At 41.9% G+C, this 24,376-nt stretch overlaps 1 protein-coding gene across 6 annotated transcripts in view; it reads left to right on the forward strand.

Annotated features, from left to right (window-relative positions):
* The window catches only part of LOC125460975 (protein kinase C-binding protein NELL2-like), a 282,133-nt gene that overhangs the window by 95,038 nt on the left and 162,719 nt on the right, over window positions 1-24,376 (forward strand). For all 6 annotated transcript variants that reach the window (XM_059652561.1, XM_059652560.1, XM_059652563.1 and 3 more), the window contains 2 exons: window positions 2,689-2,791; window positions 5,273-5,401. In XM_059652561.1, the coding sequence (XP_059508544.1) occupies window positions 2,689-2,791; window positions 5,273-5,401 (232 nt within the window). The remainder of the gene's footprint in view (window positions 1-2,688; window positions 2,792-5,272; window positions 5,402-24,376) is intronic.

The following is a 24,376-nucleotide window of genomic DNA, read 5'->3' on the forward strand; positions in this document are numbered from 1 at the left end:
CCATTTATACAATTGTGCTACAGGATTGGCTGCCTGAAGAAGATTGCCTGAAGGAAAAGCTTGTTATTTAGAAAGGACTGAGCTTTCTGTCTGAAAGCTGTGAAAATTATGACACGTTCCATTTTCTAATTCAAAATGTACTTCTAATAAGTACCATCTCAGAGAGCTGTGCAGTTTTCCAAAATCTTTAAATATTTTTAAGGCAGAGCTGGATAGATTGTTGCTGACCAAGGGAATGAAAGATTACTGGGGGAAAAGAAGGAATGGAGAGTTCAGGTTAAAATCAGAGCAGTCTGATCTTATTGAATGGTGGAGCAGGCCGAATGGCCCACTCTCAGCACCTTGTGAGTGCTTAGTTTCTGCAGCAATACTGAGTGAATAAAATTTTGGAAGTATCCTAGTATATCTTTAGCTTAGTTTGGGATCTTTCCTTTGTCTAAGACATAAAACACAATAGTGTGTGATAACACAAAAATATGACGTCCTGATTTCCACTCCCAGGTCAGACACACAGTGTTTCATGAACTCTCAGCCGTGCAATCCCAACCTTTAAAAATATGGCCACCCGTTTGGCTTCCAGTTTTTTGTCTGTTGGGATTGGGTTAGGCAGGGCGATCCTGGTAGAACTACGAAGATTGCCAGCCTTGGAGGCAGGCCATCTGGCAGGCCTACCTCAGAGATCCAACTCAAAGCCCAACCTGTAAAAACAAAGACTAGATGATGAATACTGCCTCCCCAACTCTCACCAATCACCCATCCACATGGACCTGTGCTAGCTCAAGTACTCTCCCTGTCTCGCTGCCAGCCATAACCACATGTCAAGCTATGTCCCTCTACCCAACCTCATGACCCTCTGTGGGCCCTTTGCGAATTTAGTGTCAACTCATTCCAATGCATTTCTCTGCTCACCAAACTTTTCCCTTGTACCTGTGATATCAACTCACTTAGTATCCACCATTAGCAAACTTAGGGCTCAGGCCTAATCTGCTCAGTTGAGGTTTTAAAGTAAAGGGATTCCAAAATCAGACTTGAGTGAAGGCAAGTAATGGCCAAGTGACTCTACCGAGTACATGGGCCCTAGTGGTTCATGACGACAGCTCCCGACCACCACCTTGAGGACAACTAGGGATGGGCAATAAATGCTGACTCATTTAGTGGGATGCCCACATCCCAAGGGTGAGTAAAAAAAATTCTGCCCCAATCCCACCAAAGCAATATTTGGGAACTGTGTCTTTGGGTGGGTGGGATTTTGGATTTCCAATCATTTCCACATTGTTTCTCCACTTCAGAAAAGCTCTCTGATACGGACAAAGCCTGTGCTAACAAACCTCATCCCACGCTGAATGTTAAGAGAGTATCACCCAATCTTTCAGACAACGTCATCAAATTTCTTTGCATACTTGAAAAATTGGACAATACTGTCTTAATTTTCATCCTTTTTCAGCAGATTGGACTGGCAGTACCCGTGCGTGTTACAGCCAGATATTAATGTCCCTTTTAGAGTCCTATCTTTCATGTATACTTTTATTCCAACTAAATTTACTGATTTATTTATAAATGCAGTACAAGGTCAGTTTAATGTTAAACTAAAATCTTGTACCGTTCTTGATTAGTAGGTGAAACTATCACTATTTATAATGCTTTGTTGTTTAACCCCAAGAATCTGAGGTGCGGTGTAAGGGTGGTATATTTTCAATTTGACGTACAAATGGTAAAAATGATGTTGAAGACCAATTATCAATATAGAAACCATTTAAATTATAGAAATGAAAGTTGATGTTTTCTACGAGGGGCAACTGGTTGACATAAGTTCAGGAAAGTGAGAGAAATTTACAACATAGAGAGATGCCTCTCGTATGCCAATGGGCATTAGGGCTGGGCAACAAATATAACTTACACCTCAGGAGTGGAATAAAAAATGTTTAACTTTATCCTTAGGTCTCAATCCTGTCCAAGTCTAATGAATAACAGCTAACTTCAGAACTATTTGGAAGATGTCTGGCAAAATAAACTGGGGTAACTTCAAATGGCTTCCATTGGAAATGAAACAACAAGGCAGACAACTTGATGCTAAGATAACAAAGTGTGGAGCTGGATGAACACAGCAGGCCCGGCAGCATCTCAGGAGCACAAAAGCTGATGTTTCGGGCCTAGACCCTTCATCAGAGAGAGCCCAAAAAGTCAGCTTTGGTGCCCCTCTGATGCTGCTTGGCCTGCTGTGTTCATCCAGCTCCACACTTTGTTATCTCGGATTCTCCAGCATCTGCAGTTCCCATTATCTCTGAGACAACTTGATGCTGTCCAGCCAATTTGTCCAAGGTTGTGGAAATGATTTGGAAACATTTCCAGTTCTAGAGTATTGAGTTGTTTCCCCTGCTCAATTTGCAGATATAAGGAGTAAAAGTTAAATAATAGTAAGAGTTGACCAAAATTTACCATAGCTATCCTGAAGATGAACACCTCTGAGCATTAAAATGTGCAATTGCAAACAGTAGACATGTAATCTTTGAAGGCACAAAAATTAAGTGGTCACCTTTTGCAACAAAATAATGAAATGATTCTGTTCAATGCAATAAGAAGTCTGTTTTAGGAAGTAATGATTTTTTTCCCTAAACAATTAGAGCTCTGAAGTGACAAAGTGGTGATTCTTTAATGAGTTGACTTAACATCTTCTGCACCACTTGACAGGACAAATCAATGCGACGTGTTCAATATTCGAGCTGTCCTTCGCTACCTTGCTCACGATCAAATCAAATCTCCCTGACAAACAGCTGCTGTAAGGTTTGCAGAGGTAAACAGTTTAAGGATCTTTATTGAAGCTTAAATCTAACTCAGAAACACTGCAGCATGGGTAACATCCACATTGTTCCATTTTATGAATTGTTTAATCAAACCTTTCTAGTCAACCATTTCACACAAACTCCAGATGTAGTGAATATGAACAACTGCTTTGTGTAAAATGGACTTTTGTTATTGAGGCAATGCAACGTAATTCTTAAACAAAGTTGAAAGCAGAAATTGCTGGAAAAGCTCAGTGGGTCTGGCAGCATCTGTGGAGAGAAATCAGAGTTAATGTTTCGGGCCCAGTCACCCTTCATCCTGACCTGTTACTGTGTGGTGTAATGTTTCTGAGAATTAATGATCTCTGTTCCTTGCGCAAGATAAAATTTAAATTCAAAGTCATGCAGGCATCATGCCACTTCTAACCCTAACGCTGACTCTAACCCTTAATGCGATATGGAGCAGGAGGTCAGAGCTCTCCAATGGCAAGTTTTCTTTCTGATCCAAGTCAGTAGGAGATTTGTGCAGTATGAGACAGAAGTAGGAATCAACAAAGACCAAATTGATCTGGCCTTCTCTCACCCAAAACTGAAAAGCACCTTAGAAAAGGTCTGGGAGGAGATTACATGCTTGGTTTTCACACAAGGAATGGTGGACTTTGGCAAGAGTAGGACTTAATTACATAAGAACAGAAACAGCTCTCCTCCAAAGCCAGAAGTCACTTTAGGGACTGGCTCCAGTAATTTGTTATTGCATAAAACAAATAATAGATCAGATGTTCTACAACTGCATTAAGTTCATTGTGGAACTCCATGGCAAGATAAAGAATTGCTTTTGGCTAATGATGGACAGGCGCAAATCATGCACTAATTTGTGGAGAATTGGAACTCGCGCTATGTCTATTTTACCGCATATGGATATGGATAGCTGGATATGTATTTTATAGATGTATAACAGGGAGTGATGTTAATGCATTATTCTAGTGGTGTGAGTGCCCATTAAATTTCCAGACCCATTAATCCTGACTAGAGGCTTTTGATGATATCAGTGAGGGGTGCTGGATGGAAACATATTTCTCCAGTAAATCACTCTTGTCTGAAAAGGGTCTCTATGGGACAAATTGCAGCCTCTCCTCATGCACTACACTGTTCACAGTGACAGGTGGAACACCAAAGGCTGTTCTATTTCCTGCTGCATTTGGCATTGCCAACTATGGTCATTCTGTAAATTGATTCCATTCAAAAGAATATCAATCTTTTGGCAATTTAAATAGCTTGTGATGAAAAAATAATCCTCTGATCAGGCCAACAAAACATTGGAGCCAACTTGAATGAAGTGATTAAAATGATAGTCATCTTTATCTCCAAAGCGCTTTAATTTGATAATCATGATTTTCAGGTTTGTCTCCTTTGAGTCATAGCATGCTGTAGCATAGAACAAAGGCCCTTTGGCCCATTGCATTCATACTTTCAAAAAAAGCCACCTTACTATTATCATAGAGTCCCTGAGGTGTGGAAACCGGCCATTTGACCCATTGGGACCATGCTGATCTTCTGAACAGCATCCTACCGAGACCCACCCCGCCCTGTAACCCTTCATCTCCCATGTCCTGCCCTGCACATTCCTGGAAACTATGGGCAATTTAGCATGGCTAATTCATCTTACCTGCACATCTTTGGATTGTGGGACAAAAGCAGAGCACCCAGAGGAAACCCATAGTCATGGGAGAGCACACAAACTCTGCACTGACAGCTGCCTGAGGGTGGAATTGAACCTGGGTCCCTGGCGCTGTGAGGCAGCGGTGCAAATCACTGAACCACTGTGCCACCCTAATTATAGACCCATTTTCCAGCACTTGGCCCATTAACTTGGATGCTTTGGCCTCACAAATACATATCTCAACATTCTTTCACACGTGAATTTAGTTGATGGGAACTGACAGATTGTCATGACACGGCAAATGGGTTCTTTGACAGTGCATCCACCAAGCAGAATCATAGACCCAAATGCTGCATTAAATAGAGCTGTCCATCTTTGAGTGCAGAGTTAGGCCTCGGCCCAATTAGCTCTGTGCTGTGCTAAAGCGAAGGAACGTTAGAACATAGAACATAGAACAGTACAGCACAGAACAGGCCCTTCAGCCCACAATGTTGTGCCGACCATTGATCCTCATGGATGCACCCTCAAATTTCTGTGACCATATGCATGTCCAGCAGTCTCTTAAATGACCCCAATGACCTTGCTTCCACAACTGCTGCTGGCAACGCATTCCATGCTCTCACAACTCTCTGTGTAAAGAACCCGCCTCTGACATCCCCTCTATACTTTCCACCAACCAGCTTAAAACTATGACCCCTCGTGCTAGCCATTTCTGCCCTGGGAAATAGTCTCTGGCTATCGACTCTATCTATGCCTCTCAACTCTGATGAGATTACAAGGAAGACTTCATCAATTAAAAAAAAATCTCTTCAATTGTTCTTTCCCAATGCAGGTAATGACTTTTGTGCCGATGGCCCCAAGTGCTTTGAGAATTCTGAATGTGTGAATTTGGAGGCAGGTGCTATCTGCAAATGCAAAAGCGGCTTTACGCCTCTCCGTGATGATGAAGCCTATTGTGAAGGTTAGTGTGCTTGCATCTACACCCTATTCAGACCCAGGGCTATGTTCATCTTTAGTAATTATATAAAAGGAACACTGGGTCAGGAGTAGGCCATTCAGCCCATCTGACCTGCTTGCCTTCAGTTAGATCATGGTTGATCTGCGTCACTACTCCAGTTATCTAGATACTCTTACCTCAGAAGATGCTATAGATCCTAATTTTAAAAGCTGCCATTAGTCCCAGATTCACATATCTTTGTGACTGGAAGCTGAAATTTTGTACAATCCTAAATGCTCATAATGGTATTTGTGTTAACGCAGCAAGTGTGAGATTTGTGTCCCATATAAAATATTTGCACACAGTCATATTTTTGCATCTTCAGATCAATTTTAAACTACTACCACACGATAAAACCCGTGATGCAGTCCAGCTTGCCATAATGGAAGAGTTACAAAATATATTTGTATTCAAATCAATGCAAATGAAAAATCAGCAAATTTTAATAAGAGACAGATAATCCACAAGGTCACACCGTTATAACTTTTCCCAGTATTGTGATGCTGCAACATGTTGTTGAGATGCTGGTTTCACAATAAAATGTGTCATATTGAGGCATTAACAGTGAAACTACAACTGCATGAGACTTCTTTGGGAGTTCATTTGATCGGATTTAAGTTTTCATAAGTGAGTCAACCATGTAATTCAAAATGGCCAAGTTGCAAGTGAGTAACTGTTAGCTTCATGTTGACAGTAAATCAATTTAAACAAATACCACCGTATGTGCTACTTACTATGTTGCCACATTGATTTTTTTCTTGAATTGGGTATTTGAAACTGGCAGATTGGGAATAAATAATGTAATGACGCTCTGCTTTAAATGTGGAAATGTGAGTTTCATTTCTGTAGTCCAGGGAATACATGTAGATTATGCACAAACAAAATGGTAGCTTGCTTTGCTGTACTGATGTACCATGCTATGGAATAGCTGTTTGAAGTTGCAAGGATTATATTGTTCAAAGTGGTCAGTTTCTTCTTTACCAGGTCATTTGGAGAAGCTGCTAAAAGGAGGAGTGGTATTGCCCAGGGATAAGGCTGTATTAAGTGGAGTAGCCTGATCAGTACTTGAAAAGCCACAACGATTCCGGATCCAGTTCAGATTAGATTTCAAAATTCTCAAGCTTATTCCCTCTATGGTTTTGCTTCTGCCCCATTTCTGTAACATTTTCTGTGTTCTACAGCTCTCCAGGAATGTTGTCCCACCATTTGTGGTCTCTTGGGTATCCTCCACTTCCTTCAATTCACCCTTAGCAGTTTTGCTTACAACATTGTCAGCCCTAAGCTCTCTGGCATTTCATCCCAAACCTCCTCCACCTCCGGCTCAGAGCAGAAGTAGAACATTGAGTCCATTAAGTCTGTTCTGCCATTCAATGAGATCGTAACTGATCTGATCATCCTCATCTCCATTTTCCTGCCTTTTCCCCATAACCCTTGAGTGTCTTCCTGATTAAAAATCTATCTCAGCCTTGAATATACTTAATCACCCAACCTCTACAGTCCTCTGCTGCAAAGAATTTTAGATTCACTACACTCGGAGAAAAGAAATTCCTAATTAGAACATAGAACAATACAGCACAGAACAGGCCCTTCAGCCCTCAATGTTGCGCCGACCTGTGAACTAATCTAAGCCTCTCCCCCTACACTATCCCATCATTATCCATATTATCTGTCTTAAATGAGCAACCGCTTATTCTGAGATTTGCCTTTTGGTCCTCGACTCTTAAGGGGAAACAATCTTTCTGCATCTACCCTGTCAAGTCCCTAAGAATCTTACATATTTCAATATGATTGTCTCTCATTCTTTGAAACTTCAATGAGTAGAAGCTCAAAGAAAATCCCTCCATATGTAGTATCAGCCCTGAACTTTTTCTGGACTGTCACCAATATCTTTCATTAGAGAAGGGGTTCAAAACGTTTCTCAGTAATCTAGTTGTGGTGTGACTTGTGCCCTATGTAGTTTTGGCAAAACCTCCCTCCTTTTATATTCCATTCCTTTTGAAATAAAGGCCAACATCCATTTGCTTTCCCTACAGCCTGGTAAACTTAGATGCTACCTTTTTGTAAAGTATGCACAAGGACTTCCAAATCCATCTGTGCTTTCTGCAGTCTTTCTCCGTTTGAATAACATCCAGCTCCCCTATTGTTCTGGTTAAAGTGCATAACTTCACATTTTCCTACATTATATTCCCACCTACCAAGTTTTTGCCCAGTCACTCAACCTGTCTGTATCCCTCTGTAGACTCTTTATTCTTACTGCTTGCCTTCCTACTTATTTTTGTGTCATCTGCAAACTTGGCAACAGTACATTCATTTTTGACCTCTAAGTCATTAATAAATATTGTAAATAATTGTGGACCTGCACTGATCGCTGTGGCACACCACTAGTTACAGGTTACATCCTGAAATTTCTCTTCTTGCTCCAATTCTTTGTTTTCTATTAGCTAGTCAATCATGTCTTCATACCAATAGATACTCCTACACTGTGGTCACTTGCCTTCAGCAGTATAATGTATGGTACCTGATCAAACACCTTCTGAAAATCCAAACATACTACATCCACTGCTTCCAGTTTATCTATCATGCTCATTACCTCTTTACAGAATTCTACTAACTTTTTTTAGGCATGATTTACTGTTTGTGGAGCTATACTCTTCCTGATCATATTATGTATTACTAAATGATTTGCTACTGCACCCTTTACACAAGACACTATCATATTCCTCATAACAGATGTCAATCTAACTGGTCTGTAGTCACATTTTTTCATCTCCTTCCCTTTTTAAACAAAGGTGTTATATTTACATATTTCCAATCTTTTGGGATTTTGAAGATTAGTGTATCTACTCTCTTTTTTTAATATTCCAGGATGCATCCCAATCAACTGTTTCCCCAACACTTTATCTTTCATGATTGTTATTATATTTGTGTCCTTTTCTCCTGTGTCCCCGTCATTACTTTCACAATGCTGTTAGTGTTTTCTATTGTAAAGGCTGATACAAAGTATTTATTCAACTCCTCTGCCATTTCCTGGTTCCCCTTTATCATTTCACCAGCCTCTTTATCAAAGGGACCTATGTTAATGTCTTTCTTGGTCTTTAGAAGCTCTTGCATTCCATGTTGATATTACTTGCTAGTTTACTATCAAAGTTCATCATTTCCCTTTTCAATTCTTTTTTGGTAGCCTTGTTTTGGTTTTTAAGACTCTCCCAGTGATCTTACTCCCCATCTTTGCTACATTGTATGTTTTCTCATTCCATATGATGTTATCCTTAACTTCATTGGTTGGCTTATCTACTTCCTGGAATATATTTTGGGATATATCTTTTCAATGTATCATGAACTAATATAAAACACTCCTCAGAAACATTCCCTTTGATTATCCACTTAATATGCTTACTTTGGCGTAGTGTTCATTACTGGCTGATTACGTTCTTTTAAAGCAACTTCGAACATTTTTATTATGAAAACGGAAGGGCACTACATAAATTCAAGGTGATGTTGCTGTAGGGTTTGCGGAATAAGGAATAGCATATATTTGAGTGTTTGCAAAGGTTTTTGTATGGTGCAAATTATCTGTGTATCAGGTTCATTTTTTCTACAATTTCCCATTCACAACAGGTAAGGAACAGGGCTACACAGGATAGATGCAGGAAGGATTTTCCCAATGACTAGGGAGTTCAGAACCATGGGTCACAGTCTAAGGATACAGGGTAGACCATTTAAGAGTGAGATGAAGAGAAATATCTTCACCCAGAGAGCACTGAGTCTGTGGAACTCTCTGCCATGGAAAGTGGTTGAGGCCGAAATATTGAAAGTTTTTGAGAAGGAGTTAGATATAGTCCTTAGGGCTAAAGGGATCAATGGGCATGGGGAGAAAGTGGGAACGGGGACTGAGTTGGATGTTCAGCCATAATAATATTGAATGGTGGAACAAACTTAAAGGCCGAATGGCGTACTCCTGTTTTTAGTTTCCAAGTTTCTACGCTTCTAGGGGGAGTTGGTCATATTGCCCCACAAACTTGCACTGTCATGAAGTACAATCACAGGTTGAGAATTTACATCAGAAACACATTGCTACTCCATCTCTACACTCCTTCATACAACGATGGCCAAAGGATAATACATCAATTACATTGATGGGTGCCACAAGGGCTGAAATTGCAAACTCAATAAGGAGCATTTGTCCATGGGTGACTTGGGCTTTGGATGGTGGTGACCCAAACAATGTACAGCAATAAAATGGTGTGAAAAAGAAGGTTAACATTAAGCATTTCTCACAAGCTGCAGTGAAGTAGAACAGTTATTTCACATAGGAAGCAAGAAACAAAAGGCTTTCAAACAGAGTTGGATGTGATAGTCAATTATATGAGCAAAGAATACTTGGAATTCATTTATGAATAAGACATCTTATTAGATGAGTGGAGGCGTAACTCCTAAGGGAATTTGATACTATTCTTTAAATTTCATTGTGGAATTTCGAACACCGGCCACTAATATTATTAGCTCACACATGGGGAGGAATATTGGATTTGCGGAGAAGTGGAGTAATCCCACGAGGCTTTAAATGACTGGCGGAGTCGGAAAAAATGTCAGTACAAGGGTCGTTTGGAAAGGTACAGTAATCTACTTTTCACAGTGAGCAAAAAATACATGAGGCTCAACTATCTGTAGTGAATATTACAAAGCTGTAGTGATTGGGAAGCCTGCCAGTGTACAAGTAGATGCTGTCCTCTTCAGGTAAAACTGTCACTGATATTAACATTTAATACCAAATCATCCAGACATCTCTGTATATGCAGCAGAGATAAATGAGTCTTTAGAACTGTTTTGTGTGTGTGTGTGTGTGTGTGTGTGTGTGTGTATGCCTGCGTTTGTGTGTCCTGCATGAAAAATATTCTAACTTGCTTCTGACATTAAAATAAACTGTATTGGGGAGAAAGCATGGCACTGATCACTCTATGTGAAATCAAAGCTATTTTATTATTCTGTATATACACATCCTGAATTTATCAGGAGTAATCCATAAACAAAATCGATCATGGTATCTACCCAAATTGTAGTATATACGTGTGGGGAGCGGTTGGTTTGTGAATTAGTGTGATACCAATAACGTGGGTTTGATTCCGATCACTGCCTGAGGTCACGATGAAGGACTATCCTTCTCAACCTCTCCCCTCGTCTGAGGTATGATTACTATCAGGTTAAATCCCCATCATTCATCTCTGCCTAAGGAGAGAGAGCATCCCTATGATCTGGTAAAACTATGGTGACACAACAATTACATATATATAGCAGGCATTTCAATGTGAAAGACAGTAAAGTGCTGGAGAAACTCAGCAGGTCTGTTATCAGAAAACTGTGGATAGAGGAAATAAAGTCAACATTTTGGATCCAACGACCTTTGACTGAACTGCTCCACCAGCAAAAGGAATCAAATCAACCAAAAAAAAAGCAGTTTTGATAAAGGGTCAACTGGACATAAAATGTCGACTCTGCTTTCTCTCTCCACAGATGTTGCCAGACCAGCTGAGTTTCTCCAGCAATTTCTTTTTCCAGCAGAAATTTTCAGCATCTGCAGTTCTTTGTTTTATATGAATGTATTGGATGATCTGGTTCAGAGAGTTTGTTTTTAAATCTAAAGAAAAGGCACCTGTACTGACAAGCTTTCAAAGTTGGGGAATATCTCATTTTCTTTTAGGCAAATTGCAATCTTTATAGATAACAAAGTGTGGGGCTGGATGAATGCAGCATGCCAAGCAGCATCTTAGGAGCACAAAAGCTGACATTTCAGGCCTAGGCCCTTCATCAGAAAAGGGGGATGAGGAGAGGGTTCTGAACTAAATAGGGAGGGGGGAGGCAGACTGAAGGTGGATAGAGGAGAAGATAGGTGGAGAAGAGAGTATGGGTGGGGAGGTAGGGAGGGGATAGGTCAGTGGGGGGAGGACAGACAGGTCAAGGGGGTGGGATGAGCTAAGTAGGTAGGAAATGGAGGCGCGGTTTGAGGTGGGAGGAGGGGATAGGTGAGAGGAAGAACAGGTTAGGCAGGTGGGGACAAGCTGGGCTGGCTTTGGGATGCAGTGGGGGGAGGAGAGATTTTGAAGCTGGTGAAGTCCACGTTGATACCATTAGGCTGCAGGGTTCCCAAGCGGAATATGAATTGCGGTTCCTACAACCTAAGGGTGGCATCATTATGGCACTGCAGGAGGCCCACGATGGACATGTCGTCTAAGGAATGGGAGGGGAAGTTGAAATAGTTCGCGACTGGGAGGTGCAGTTGATTACTGCAAACCGAGCGTAGGTATTCTGCAAAGTGGCCCCCAAGCCTCCGCTTGGTTTCCCCAATGTAGAGGAAGCCACATCGGGTATAGTGGATGCAGTATACCACATTGGTGGATGTGCAGGTGAACATCTGCTTGATGTGGAAAGTCATCTTGGACCCTGGGATGGGGGTGAGGGGAGAAGTGTGGGAGCAGGTGTAGCACTTCCTGCGGTTGCAGGGGAAAGTGCCGGGTGTGGTGGGGTTGGACAGGAGTGTGGAGTGGATAAGGGAGTCGCAGAGAGAGTGGTCTCTCCAGATGGCAGACAAGGGTGGGGATGGAAAAATGTCTTTAGTGGTGGGGTCAGATTGTAGATGGCGGAAGTGTCGGAGGATGATGCGTTGTGTCCGGAGGTTGGTGGGGCAATCTTTATAGGTTTTCTAAGCTCATTACATTTACAGCTATAATCATTCACGAATTTCAGTGATACATATTTTATTAAATATATCCACCATCTACAAGGCACAAGTCAGGAGTGCGATGGAATACTCCCCACTTGCCTGGATGGGTGCAGCCCCAACAACACTCAAGAAGCTCAACACCATCCAGGACAAAGCAGCCGCTTGATTGGCATCACATCCACAAACATCCCACTCCCTCCACCACCGACACTCAGTAGCAGCAGTGTGTACTATCTACAAGATGCACTGCAGAAATTCACCAAAGATCTTCAGACAGCACCATCCAAACCCATAAACTACCGTCTACAAGTACAAAGACAGCAGATACATATCCCACCAGCTGCAAGTTATCTCCAAACAACTCACCATCCTGAGTCAGAAATGTATCACTGTTCCTTCATTGTCACTGGGTAAAAATCTTGGTATTTCCTCCTGGAATTGTGGGTCAACCTACAACTCGTGGACTGTAGCAAATCAAGAAGGCAGCTCGCCACCACCTTCTCAAGGGGCAACCAGGGATGGGCAAGAAATGCTGGCCTGGCCAGTGATGCCCACACCTCATGAATGAATAAAATGTCTCTCAAACTAGATGTTGTGATCCCGTATCTTTTGGAATAGAATAGAATATTCATTTATTGTCTCTCGTACAATTTACAAGAAAAGATGGTGTTTAAGTTGCCATATCAATGCGCCTATATTAATAACAGAATGCATAGATGAGAAAAAGATGATGAAACATTAAGACAAAGTCCATCTGAGTGAAATTCCTGGGTTTGAGAAAAGACAGTCTTGCTGTAAGGCTGCCATGCTGGTGTAATAGTGGGCTGGAAACCGCTGTCAAAGCATACGATCCGTATTGGGGCTGCAGGAATCCCAGGCCACAACACTCCACAGAAACTGCCTCAAGGAGGAATATCGTCAACAATCCCAGGAAGGAAGACATTGCAAAAGCCATCCAAAGGAATCCCAAGCTAACCCATGTGATGGAATCCTGGGCTGCCTTTTTTTCCTTTATGGGATGAGGGTATCGCTGGCTAGGCAGCATTCATTGCCCATCCCTAATTACCCAGAGGGTGGTTCAGAGTCAACCATGTTGTTGTGGGTCTGGAGTCACATTAGGCCAGATCAGATAAGGATGACAGTTTCTTTCCCTAAAGGGCATTAGTGAACCGGATGGGTTTTTCCAATAATCGATTCACAGTCCTCATTAGGTTCCTAATTCCAGATATTTTACTGAATTCAAATTTCACCATGTGCCATGGTGGGATTCGAACCCAGAACCTTATCTGGGTCAGAGGTAATGGGAACTGCTGGAGAATCCAAGATAACAAAGTGTGGAGCTGGATGAACACAGCAGGCCCAGCAGCATCTCAGGAGCACAAAAGCTGACGTTTTGGGCCTAGATCCAACATTATCTGGGTGTCTGGATTAATAGTGCAGCGATAATACCACTAGGCCATTGCCTCCCAATGGGCTGCCAAAGACACCAAAGCAGACCACCACTGGATGCAGCCGCAACAGCCACAAGGAATCACAATTACCATTGCAGTAGCTGCCCGAAACATCCCTCTTCCACCTCTTCAATCCTGGCTCCTCGTGCTCGCCCCTCCATAAGCCGCCTCCTCAATACCTCTGTCAGATTTCCACTCCGGGCACACCAATCACTACCACCTTCCGGAGAACAACAAAGCCAATTTCCTACCACCTTCTGCCAAAAAAAACAAGAGAAAAAGAAGGAAAAATAAATAAATAGCAGATAGACTTGATGAGTCCCAAACACAGGAGCCCAGACGCTGCATACTCCACTGCTGCCATCTTGTGTTGTAAAGTTTACAATTATTACATAATGGTTGAATTAATCAGTCTCTATGCATAAAAATCTAAATATGTAATTGAGCCATTCTTTGGTCTTTACTTTGTTGCCTCCACCATGCATCATTCGACAGGTTGTGCTTGACCCCTTCACCAAAAAACACCAAGGAAGGTTTAGGCACTCACCATGTCTGGCAGCATCTGGGGAGACAGAAACTGAACTCATGAGAAACAAAGAACAGCACAGCACAGGAACAGGACCTTCGGCCCACCAACACCGCGCTGACATGAGACACCTTTCTAAACTAAAACTTTTGCCTCTAGGCTCTATTCCCTGGCTATTCATGTATCAGTCTAAATGCCTCTTAAATGTTGCTATTGTATCTGCTCCTATCGCCTTCTCTGGCAGCGCATTCCAGGCATTTACCACCTTCTGTGTAAAAAATTGTCTCTTCCATCTTCTAAAGACTTTCCCCTTTTATTTCAAAATTTGCCTCCCCGTATTGACATTTCCACCCTGAGGAAAAGATCCTGAGTATCCACCCTATCCATGTCTATGATCATTTTGTAAACTTCCGTCAGGTGACCTCTCAGCCTCTGACATTCAAGTGAAAACAAACCAAGTCTGTCCAATCTCTCCTTGTGGCTCATGTTTTCCAAAGTAGCCAAGGGTCTAGGCCTGTAACGTCAGCCTTCTTGCTCCTCTGATGCTGCTTGGCCTGCTGTGTTCATCCAGCTTTACACCTTGTTATCCCAACATCCTGGTAAACAGCTTCTGTACCCTTTTCAAAGCCTCCACATCCTTCTGATAGTGTGGTGATCGGAACTGTACATGATATTTCAAATGTGGCCTAACTAAAGTTCTACACAGCTGCAACAGGACCTGCCAATTTTTATATTCTATGCCCTGACCGATGAAGGCAAGCATGCTTAATAGTTGAGATTACTGGCCTTGTCCCAGTTCTGATGAAACCAGCTGGGTTGTGCTGGAATTTGCTGCAACAATGGGAATGCTCATGTTAGCACCATTTTCTGGCACACAAATCTACTCAGCACAAGTTGTCGGTTGTATTAGGGGTGTATTAGGGACAACATGACTGGTTGCAAGGGAGGCTGTCATCCTGCATCATGTGAGCAAGATCATTAGAGGGGAGCACATCTCTAACCCAGCATTCCCAGACCTGGGAATTGTCCATGTTGCTAGTTAGATGCCACTGTCATGTATTGTCAGGACCCATTGCCCTCACAATACCCAGTACCTTCAACAGTTTCTTGACATTATGTTGAAGGAATCAAATATTTTGAACACTGGCATCTGCGATACTGGGGATGGAGACTAAAGAGATCATCCACTTGGCACTTCTAGCTGAAAGTAGATGCAAACACTCAGCCTTGTCTTTTGCACTGATGTGCTGGGCTCCCACATCATCGAGAACGGAGAAAGTTGTAGAGCCTCCTCCTCTGATTAGTTGTTCAACTGCCCACCACCATTCACAGCTGGATGTAGCAGGCCTGAAAGGTTTGGAAATGATCTGTTGATTGTGGGATAACTTAGTTGTGTCTGTTAGAAGCTGCTTCTGCAGCTTGGCGTTAAAGTAATAATGTGGTTAGCTTGAGGTTGACCTCTTTAATGGTAGCCGCGATATGGAGGTGCTGGTGTTGGACTGGGGTGGGCAAGGCACACGACACCAGGTTGTAGCCCAACAGGTTTGTTTGAAATCACAAGCCTTTGGAGCGCTGCCCCTTAGTCAGGTGAAGTTGGGCTATGACCTGGTGTTGTGTGACCTTTGACCTCTTAGTTTTAGCTGGTCCTGGGATGTCCTCCTGCTGTCTTCATTGCAATATTGCATTAGTCTAATTTTCTTTTATGCAATTGTGGGACATGGGTATCGCTGGCTGGACCAGCATAGATTTCCGTCAAGAAGGTGCTGGTGAGCTGCTGCTTGAACTGTTACAGTCTGCTTGCTAAAGATAGGTTGTTGAAGTAAGGTCAAGTGTGTTTCTGCCCCATGTTGGTTCATCTGTCACAGATGCAGTCCAGCAACTATATGCTTTAGGACCCAAACAACTCAGTCAGTCATGCTGCTACCGAGCCATTCTTGCTGGTTTAAGCATAGCTTGTATATTCTAAATCCAAACTTGAATATCATCATTGATTAATTAAACATTTGGCTTGTGTATAGTCTGTGTGTTTATGGCTATGTACTTATGTTTGGAGAATTATGATTGTGGAGTATACGTCATTTAATGATTCCTCTTCAAAGCTGACCACATTATAATGGAGTTTCATATTAGACTTGAAAAGAAAGAAGAGTCACAAGCCACAGTTTAATTCTAAATAGGGCAAACTTTGATGGAATGAGAAATACCTTAACTGCAGCATACTGGCCTGAATTATATGGAGATCCATAGGCATTTGATTTGTTCTTCAGAAGAGACAATTAGCAAACTAGTTCATGGAATTAGATGGGACTTTGCAATTTTTGCACAACCTTCATATCGCTATGCTCCTTCCATTGGACCCCTATGCCTGCTGAACTGGTATTCAGCATTGACAGATTTCAAGGCTCTTATTATAAATTGGAAAGCCTTTATGATGCTCGTGAGAATTGTCAATGAACGTGCAGCCATTCAAAAGCTTCTTAAGAACTTAAATCCTACCAACTTATCTTAAAAATGATAAAAACAACAACAAAAAGATGCTCTCAGCCCCCTTGAAGCCCGAACAACAAGAACACTTTGAGTTGGATCCGCTGATGGGTTTGGGACATGTACAATTTGTAATGGAATTGTGAATCATAGTTCAATAAAATCATGATTTCAATAAAAAATCCGTAATTAAGAATCTAATAACGACCACGAATCCAATGCTGATTGTTGGAAAAACCCATCTGGTTCACTAATGTCCTTTAGGGAAGGAAATGCCATCCTTACCTGCTCTGGCCTACATGTGGCTCCAGACTCACAGCAATGTCGTTGACTCTGAACTGCCCTCTGGGCAATTAGGGATGGACAATAAATGCTGCCTGGTGAGCGATGCCCACATCCTGTTAATGAATAAAGAAAAAAAAGTGTCAACAAGCTTCCTGAGCCGAATATACTAAAATCTTCCGAAACAGTGAGGGGCAGATGGAAAGTTGCTGAACAGATGGGTTGAACAGATGACTGGACTGTTAATCAAAGAAAAGATTAAATAATAGGGACAAAATTACACTTTAAGACTTCAATCTCAATCTTTTGAGTGAAGATGAGCACATTATCCACTGAATAAAATATTCTGATATTTCTGAACTCTTCCACTTTCATTTTGTGATCAGAGATAATGCAAACTGTAGATGCTGGAGAATCCAAGATAACAAAGTGTGAAGCTGGATGAACACAGCAGACCAAGCAGCATCTCAGGAGCACAAGAGCTGACGTTTCAGGCCTAGACCCTCTCCGATGAAGGCGCTAGGCCCGAAATGTCAGCTTTTGTGCTCCTGAGATGCTGCTTGGCCTGCTGTGTTCATCCAGCTTCACACTTTGTTATCCACTTTCATTTTGATGGTCACATCATTTTCAAACAAAATCCTATCAGTAATCACTCAGTTTAAAAAGTGAATTATTGTGCACTAATACACTATAAGTAAATTTGTCAACTCCTTTTAAACTTACCTGTTAAAAGCCCTCTGACTTCACGCTAAGCTTTCCCTATTGTATAAAATACTCAGATGCTGGAGACCATGTCTCCAAACAAAATAAGTCCAATTCCATGGAAATTATTCTGAGGTAGAGTCACCTGGCCCGAAATGTTAACTCTGTTTTCTCGTTCACAGATGCTGCCAGACATGCTGAGCTTTTCTAGCAACTTCTATTTTTGTTCCATGGAAATGGCATGAGGGTTAAAATATCTACCGCTCAGTGGAGTAAGAAAGGGATGGAATTTCTGTGGGCAGGCTTTCTATATGGATCTTTATCTCAGGGCCATAAAATTTCAACACAGTGGGGATGTAGAATGAAGGTGTGAATTGTGAATCCTGGAATTGGGGCTCCTCCTCCTGTTTTTAATTCTGCCCCACCTCAAACACAGGCAGAGGCATTAAATCCAGGCCACAGAGTCTGAAAATGGTTCCAAAATACTTCAATTGATTTCTCTCCATTATCACTTGGCTAGGCCTCGGTAAAATACAGCTTTCATCCTGGATGGCAGCCATCAAATTAAAATTGAAGTGTGAAAGCAGCCTTTTTACAGTTTTAGCTCTTCTGCATCAAGAAATACTTGGCAGGAAGCTAAAACTGTCCTATAATTTATCATGTCTGCTTCCTCCTAGTAACTGGGACGCCAGCCCTGGAGCTGTGCCTTGCAATTTCTGGGTATTATTAAAGTTCTGCCATCTGTTAATGAAATGCTTCCATGAGGTGATGGTTTAAAACAAAATATGTTTTCTTCAAACATAAATAAAAATTGCTGCTACTTTTCTGTGCTGCATTTTAAAATGCCAGATATACTGTTAGACCATCAGATGTGGGAATGGAAGTAGGCCTTCAGCCCATTTGATTCTGTTCCAGCATTCACTGGGATTATAACTAATCTGATAATTCTTAGTCTAACCTCTCTTGTACAGAAAACTTGAGACCAGCCATTTCTTAGAATTTTCTGGATTATAGTATAATGTAAGAACACTTAACCACAAGTTGTAACCAGAAAACAGCATATATAAAAATCTCTAACTGAAACATAAAGCATACACTATGAAATAGCAATACATATTGTTTTGCTTATCCAAGCATTGTACTTTCCATGTTTCTATGTCTAAAATATTGTCCTAAAAATGCTCAACAACAGATGTCCAGATTGGAGAGCTAACAATGTAATCAATCATTACTCAGGGAGATCAGATCTTCAGATTACTGTCATAACACATTTGACTAACACTAATCCTATTATAGAATGACAACTTACCCCTGAGCAAATTTTATAATCATAATTCTGAGCCTGGTCTGTCCCAGCCACATTTATAGTGGAAAACCTGTTAGGAATTCACTTCCTGCAGAATCAATGTTGGACGTGAAGTTACAGCTCCCTCGCCCCCTTACAGTTTTGCCTACAGTTTTTCAGAAAGTTCAATACTCATTCCCCAGCCAATTCTGCAGCTACTAAGAGGAGAAGATAATTATGTCAGATAAGTGGGAGATGGAGTAGGGGTTGCAGGTGAGCTTAGGGGAATGGAGTGTCAGGTGTTTGAGAGGGAAGAATGGCAGGTGAGAGGGTGAAGGTAAAGATGGGGTCCTGGATAAGGGGATAGGCCATCTGGTTGGTAAGGGGGTGGCAATAGTTGAGTAGGTAAGGTGGTAGTTAAATGAAGGGCTACAGGTGGTAACATAGAACAGTGTGGAAGCAGGTCATTCAGCCCATTGAATCCACACAGACCGTCTGAAGAGCACACCCCTCCCCCACCCTATTCCCAAAACTCTGCACTTCCCATGACCTAACCTGCACATCTTTGGACAGCAGCAGGAAACCCACACAGACACAGGGAGAATATGCAGACTCCACACAGACAGTCAGATGAGGGTGGAATAGAACCCAGGTCCCTGGCACTGTGAGATAGCAGTGCTAACCACTGAGCCAGCATGTTGCCCCAGGTAGGCAGGTGGTTGAATGGACAGTGTTGATCCAGTGTCGGGACTGTTGAAAGCTCTGGCAGGAGGGTGTATGTAGAATGGATTTCCATTGGTGGTGGGGTGATGTTGGATGTTTTGTTTTGGTGTGAGGAAGAGTAAGAGTGGGGTATTATGATGAATGATCGGGTATCTGTTTTATAGGTCGTATGGAGTTATTAGAAATGTAAAACTTCCCTGGCTAACTCAGAAATCCCTAATTCTGACTTGGAGACATTTTGGAGACTTCTGGGCAATTACTGATCAGTTGGTTTGTTGAAGTCTTTGAGAAATGTCGAAGCATATTTTTCAGAGTATGTCCAGCCTTTGACTTTCCAGATCTGTGCTCTGCTCTGAAACCTTCAGAACTAATGCAGGTCACCTCCTGAGAATTTTACACCAGTATAGCATTGCAGTGCATTTAAGAATAGCATTATTAGTTATTTAGAACGAAGGTTGTTCCTTACACGACTGTTCTCAAAACAAGAACTGAAACATTGACAGTGTGGTTGTTGTAAAGAGCTTACATCATCTGAATGCTATTGGGATGTTCTTGTCAAAGTCAGTGACACTGTGACCAGAAGAAACTGCAAAGTGCTGTCTTCTCCCCCTTCAAACTGGTCATTTTGAGATGTGTAACAAAACAAGTAATGGGAATCCAACAGTTTTACATTAATAAATTACAATATAAATTCAGCTTCAGGCTGCTGCTAAAATAGGCACTTTAAATATTTATTAATTGTTTGCATTAAGTAACATATGGCCTCCATACCTGAGATTTACACAAAATGTACTACAGCTTGCAATTAGACATTCAAGCCAATTGGTTTGTACCAATATTTATATTTTATCCCTTTCTGAATGGCCAACATTCACACTTACACTCAGTCGATAGGCCTCCTGCATTCATGCTTCCCAGTCTTCCTCCAAAAGTGAAGTCTTTTTCTCTTCTCTGTGCAAGATATTTCAAATACTCTCATCTCTCTGCTTTTTTTCCTCGCAGGAGAAGCGAGCCAGTAACTTCGCAAGCAGCATGGGGCTGTTTGTGGAGGGCTGGGGGTAATGTAGCAGGGAAGGCTAAGGAGGGTTGGTGGGGCAGTGGAGGAATGGCACCCCCTCGGTGATAGACAGCTTGTTGGCAATGCGCATTCATCTGCTTCACTGTGAAGGAGACCTGAGGCTCCCAGGTGCTCTCTGGGGGAAAGAGCTGATCATCTGCAGATAGACACCACTTTGGGAGCCTTCCTTCCCTTTGATGTCTGTCCAATCTGCCCTGTGGAGGAGCATGTAGCTGGGAAGGACACTGTTGCGGTGACAATGGCCTGGCTTCTGCTCTTGGCTCTCTGGAAATGCCAAAGGCACAAGGCTGCGCTCCAGCCATGGTGAATGTAACAGATATGTGTTGCTGAAGGTGAGTCACTTGCTAAAAAGATGAAGTCACTTTTACAATATTAGTAATAGCTTACCAAGTGCCAAAAACCCCTCTTTGAGAGAAGGAATGTTTTGAGTAGGAGCCCCTCAGTGGCTATGGCTACAGCTCGTCAGAGTAACTCATCAAAGTCTCCACAGTTTCCGAGTTTTGCTGAAGACGTTCTTTGAAAGACACAGAAACCCCAGTGGAATTGCTCACAGGTCAGGAAATGAAGCTATGGCCATGAAATCCAGGACTTTGGCTTAGGTTGGGCCTGAAATATCTTCTTAATTACCCCTATGACTTCTTAATTACTTAATCAACAGATCTAAAAGGACATCAGGGGCTGGACCAGCATTTATTGCCCATCGCTAGTTGCCCTTGAGAGGGTGGTGGTGAGCTGCCTTTGTGAACCGCTGCAGTCCATATGCTGTTGCTAGACCCACAATGCCAGTAGGGAGGGAATTCCAGGATTTTGACCCAGTGACAGTGATGGAACTGTGATATATTTCGAAGTCAGGATGGTGAGTGGCCTGGAGGGTACTTGCAGGCGGTGGTGTTCTCATGTATCTGCTGCCCTTGTCCTTTTAGATGGTCCTTCAGGTTCTGTGTAAGGAGGCTTGAGTATAAAACCAGTGCAAGGCATAAGAAATGTCTTCATCTGCACAGACCTTGAACCCCCTGGTAAATCTGGTAGGTCAAAAATGTACTCCAATTTTTTTTGATTGTAATGAATTCCTCAGTGTCTCCCCTGAGAGATTCCATAAAATATCTGCACTTTAATGCAGTTGGCATTACATTGCCAACCAACAAAGTATCATAATGGAGCTCCCAAGGGAGAATGCTGATAAAACATAAGAGTCTAATGCAGGCAGAGCGCTGAATCATAATTTAATCCTTTCTCACTGCAAACAAGTCAAATATTATATTCACGCGCAGCGTTCCATCTAATGGTAATGTGAAAATCCAAAGGTTCCCACACAGGCTGCATGACAAAAACTTAACAGGATAAAAACCAAAAGAACTGCAGATGCTGTGAATCAGGGACAAAAACAGAAGTTGCTGGAAAAGCTCAGCAGGTTTGGCAGCATCTGTGAAGGAAAAATCAGAGTTAATGTTTTGGGTCCGTTGACCCTTCCTCAGAGCTGGAGGAAGGGCCGGCGGACCTGAAACATTAACTCTGATTTTTTTCTTTGCAGATGCTGCCAGGCCTGCTGAGCTTTTCCAGCAACTTCTGTTTTTGTTCCAAAAGATTAACAGGACTGTGCGCTTAAACAAAATCTCCTGTACAAGTGGTTCACAACCTGTTTCCAACCGTGACCCCATTTGGATGCTAGAAATTTGTCCCATCAGTGAGAACTGTGTGCATGAGGGCCTGTTTAAATGGGGACATTCCAAACTCCAGTTACCCGTTGCTGTCTTGGACCTTACAGCATCACAGACCCTACTTTGTGAAGCCCTGCCCCATGCACTCCAGGCTATTTTCAATCTCCACTGTCAAATTGCTAGTGCTGGTGGCAGTATAGCAACATCCTGGACCTCCCTGATACTGATAGAAGCATAGAAAACAGGGGCAGGAGGAGGCCATTCGGCCCTTTGAGCCTGCTCCATCATTCAGTATGATCATGGCTAATCATCCAACTCACCCCGTTCCTGCTTTCCCCCTATGCTCTTTGATCCCTTCAGGCCAAATATCTAACTCCTTCTTGCAAGCATTAAATGACCTCCACTGCTTCCTGTTTTCGGGAATTACACGAATCTCTAAGTGAAGACCCTTTTCACTTTAATAAGTGATTCTGTGGTTTCTGGATAGAATGGGTAGGGAGAAACTGTTGCCATTTGTGAAGACATTGAGAGCAGGAGACCTGATGTTTACTGTAAGTGATAAAAGAAGCAAAAATAAGGAAAAAAAATTTCACACAGTGAGCAGGTCAGATCTGGAATGCATTGCCTGGAAGTGTGGTGGGGGCAGGTTTAGTAGAGGCTTCTGAGAAAGAGCTGGCAGTCACCTGAAATGAAGATATGTGTACTGTTATGGAGAGAGGCCGGAGGAATAACACTAGATGGTTCCCTCATTTAATAGTCTGCTACAAACCTAATTAACCAAATGGCCTCTGTCTGTACGGTAAAGTTCAGCAGTTCCAATAGCCTGCATGTCCATGGAAAATACCAAACAAAATAGACCAATTATTCTAAAATTATGTAAACAGACTACATAATTTTTCATTCATTTTATTGACAGCTTAGGGAGTAGCATTGAAAAAACATGGGGTGCTTTTATCCATTACTGCCTGTTGCAAAACCATTTAAATCTGTCTTAGTGGCCAGAGTAGTTTTCAACGATCCGAAAGCCAAAGCGATTTAATCATCATTGAACTTATCCCTAAATGAATCAAGATACAGATCAACAATTGGAAATGTCCAAATTACACTGATGCTAAATGCCACTAAGTTTTCGACATGCCCTTAACTATACAGTAATAATCTGATATTCATACTGACAGTGATTGGCCGTTGGATTCAGCAGCAAAAATTACCTTCAACCATCAGTGACATATCGCCAGATAAGGCAGAGTAATCAATTATTTCTTATGTCACTGTTCTTGGAGTAGAATTCAAGATCAAAAAGGCTCGTAACTAAAAAGTTTAGTCTGTCGTCTCCATTATCTTAACACATCCTTGTGAGTATAGTTTTCCAGTTAACCCAAAATATCATTAAGCAACCTCAATAAATAAACTCCTGGGATAAATAACAACTGAGCAACAGCATCTCAGCTGGTATTGAACTAAAGATTCATTGCCGAGATTCTGTGAAGAGCTGATTAATAATGATGAATGACTTGGTGTATGTTGTTACTGAAAAATGCAATCTTAGATTGATGTAGACAGCATGGAGAAGCTAATCTCCTTTATCTCCACAGTCTTGTTAATTAACAGTAGATTATGAATGACAGAAAGGAGTTTCTCTATGCACTGAGAGTTGCTAGATGAAAAAAAAGAGCAAGACCCATCTACTTTGTCTTCCACAATCTTAGGAGTTGTGTGATACATTAATAATGGAATTGTTAACGTGCCACATTCATCAATCTCAATCAATTAGACCATAGCAGATCCAGAAAAATCACAGGCTGGTAGACAATAGGGAATCTTCAACTCAAAGTCACCTTTTCCCTCCAAGTGTGCTATAATTACCATATCTCAGGACTCAAATCACTCAAGATCACTGTTCTAAAATACTGCTTTCTCAAATGACTCTATCAAATTTGAAATTGAATCAATCACAATGAACAGCTTCCATCATCTCTCTAGAGAGTAAAACAATAAATGCTGCAGTGCCGAGCAGGTTAAGCAGCAACTT

Source organism: Stegostoma tigrinum, chromosome 18, assembly GCF_030684315.1.
Source record: "Stegostoma tigrinum isolate sSteTig4 chromosome 18, sSteTig4.hap1, whole genome shotgun sequence".
NCBI lineage: Eukaryota > Metazoa > Chordata > Chondrichthyes > Orectolobiformes > Stegostomatidae > Stegostoma > Stegostoma tigrinum.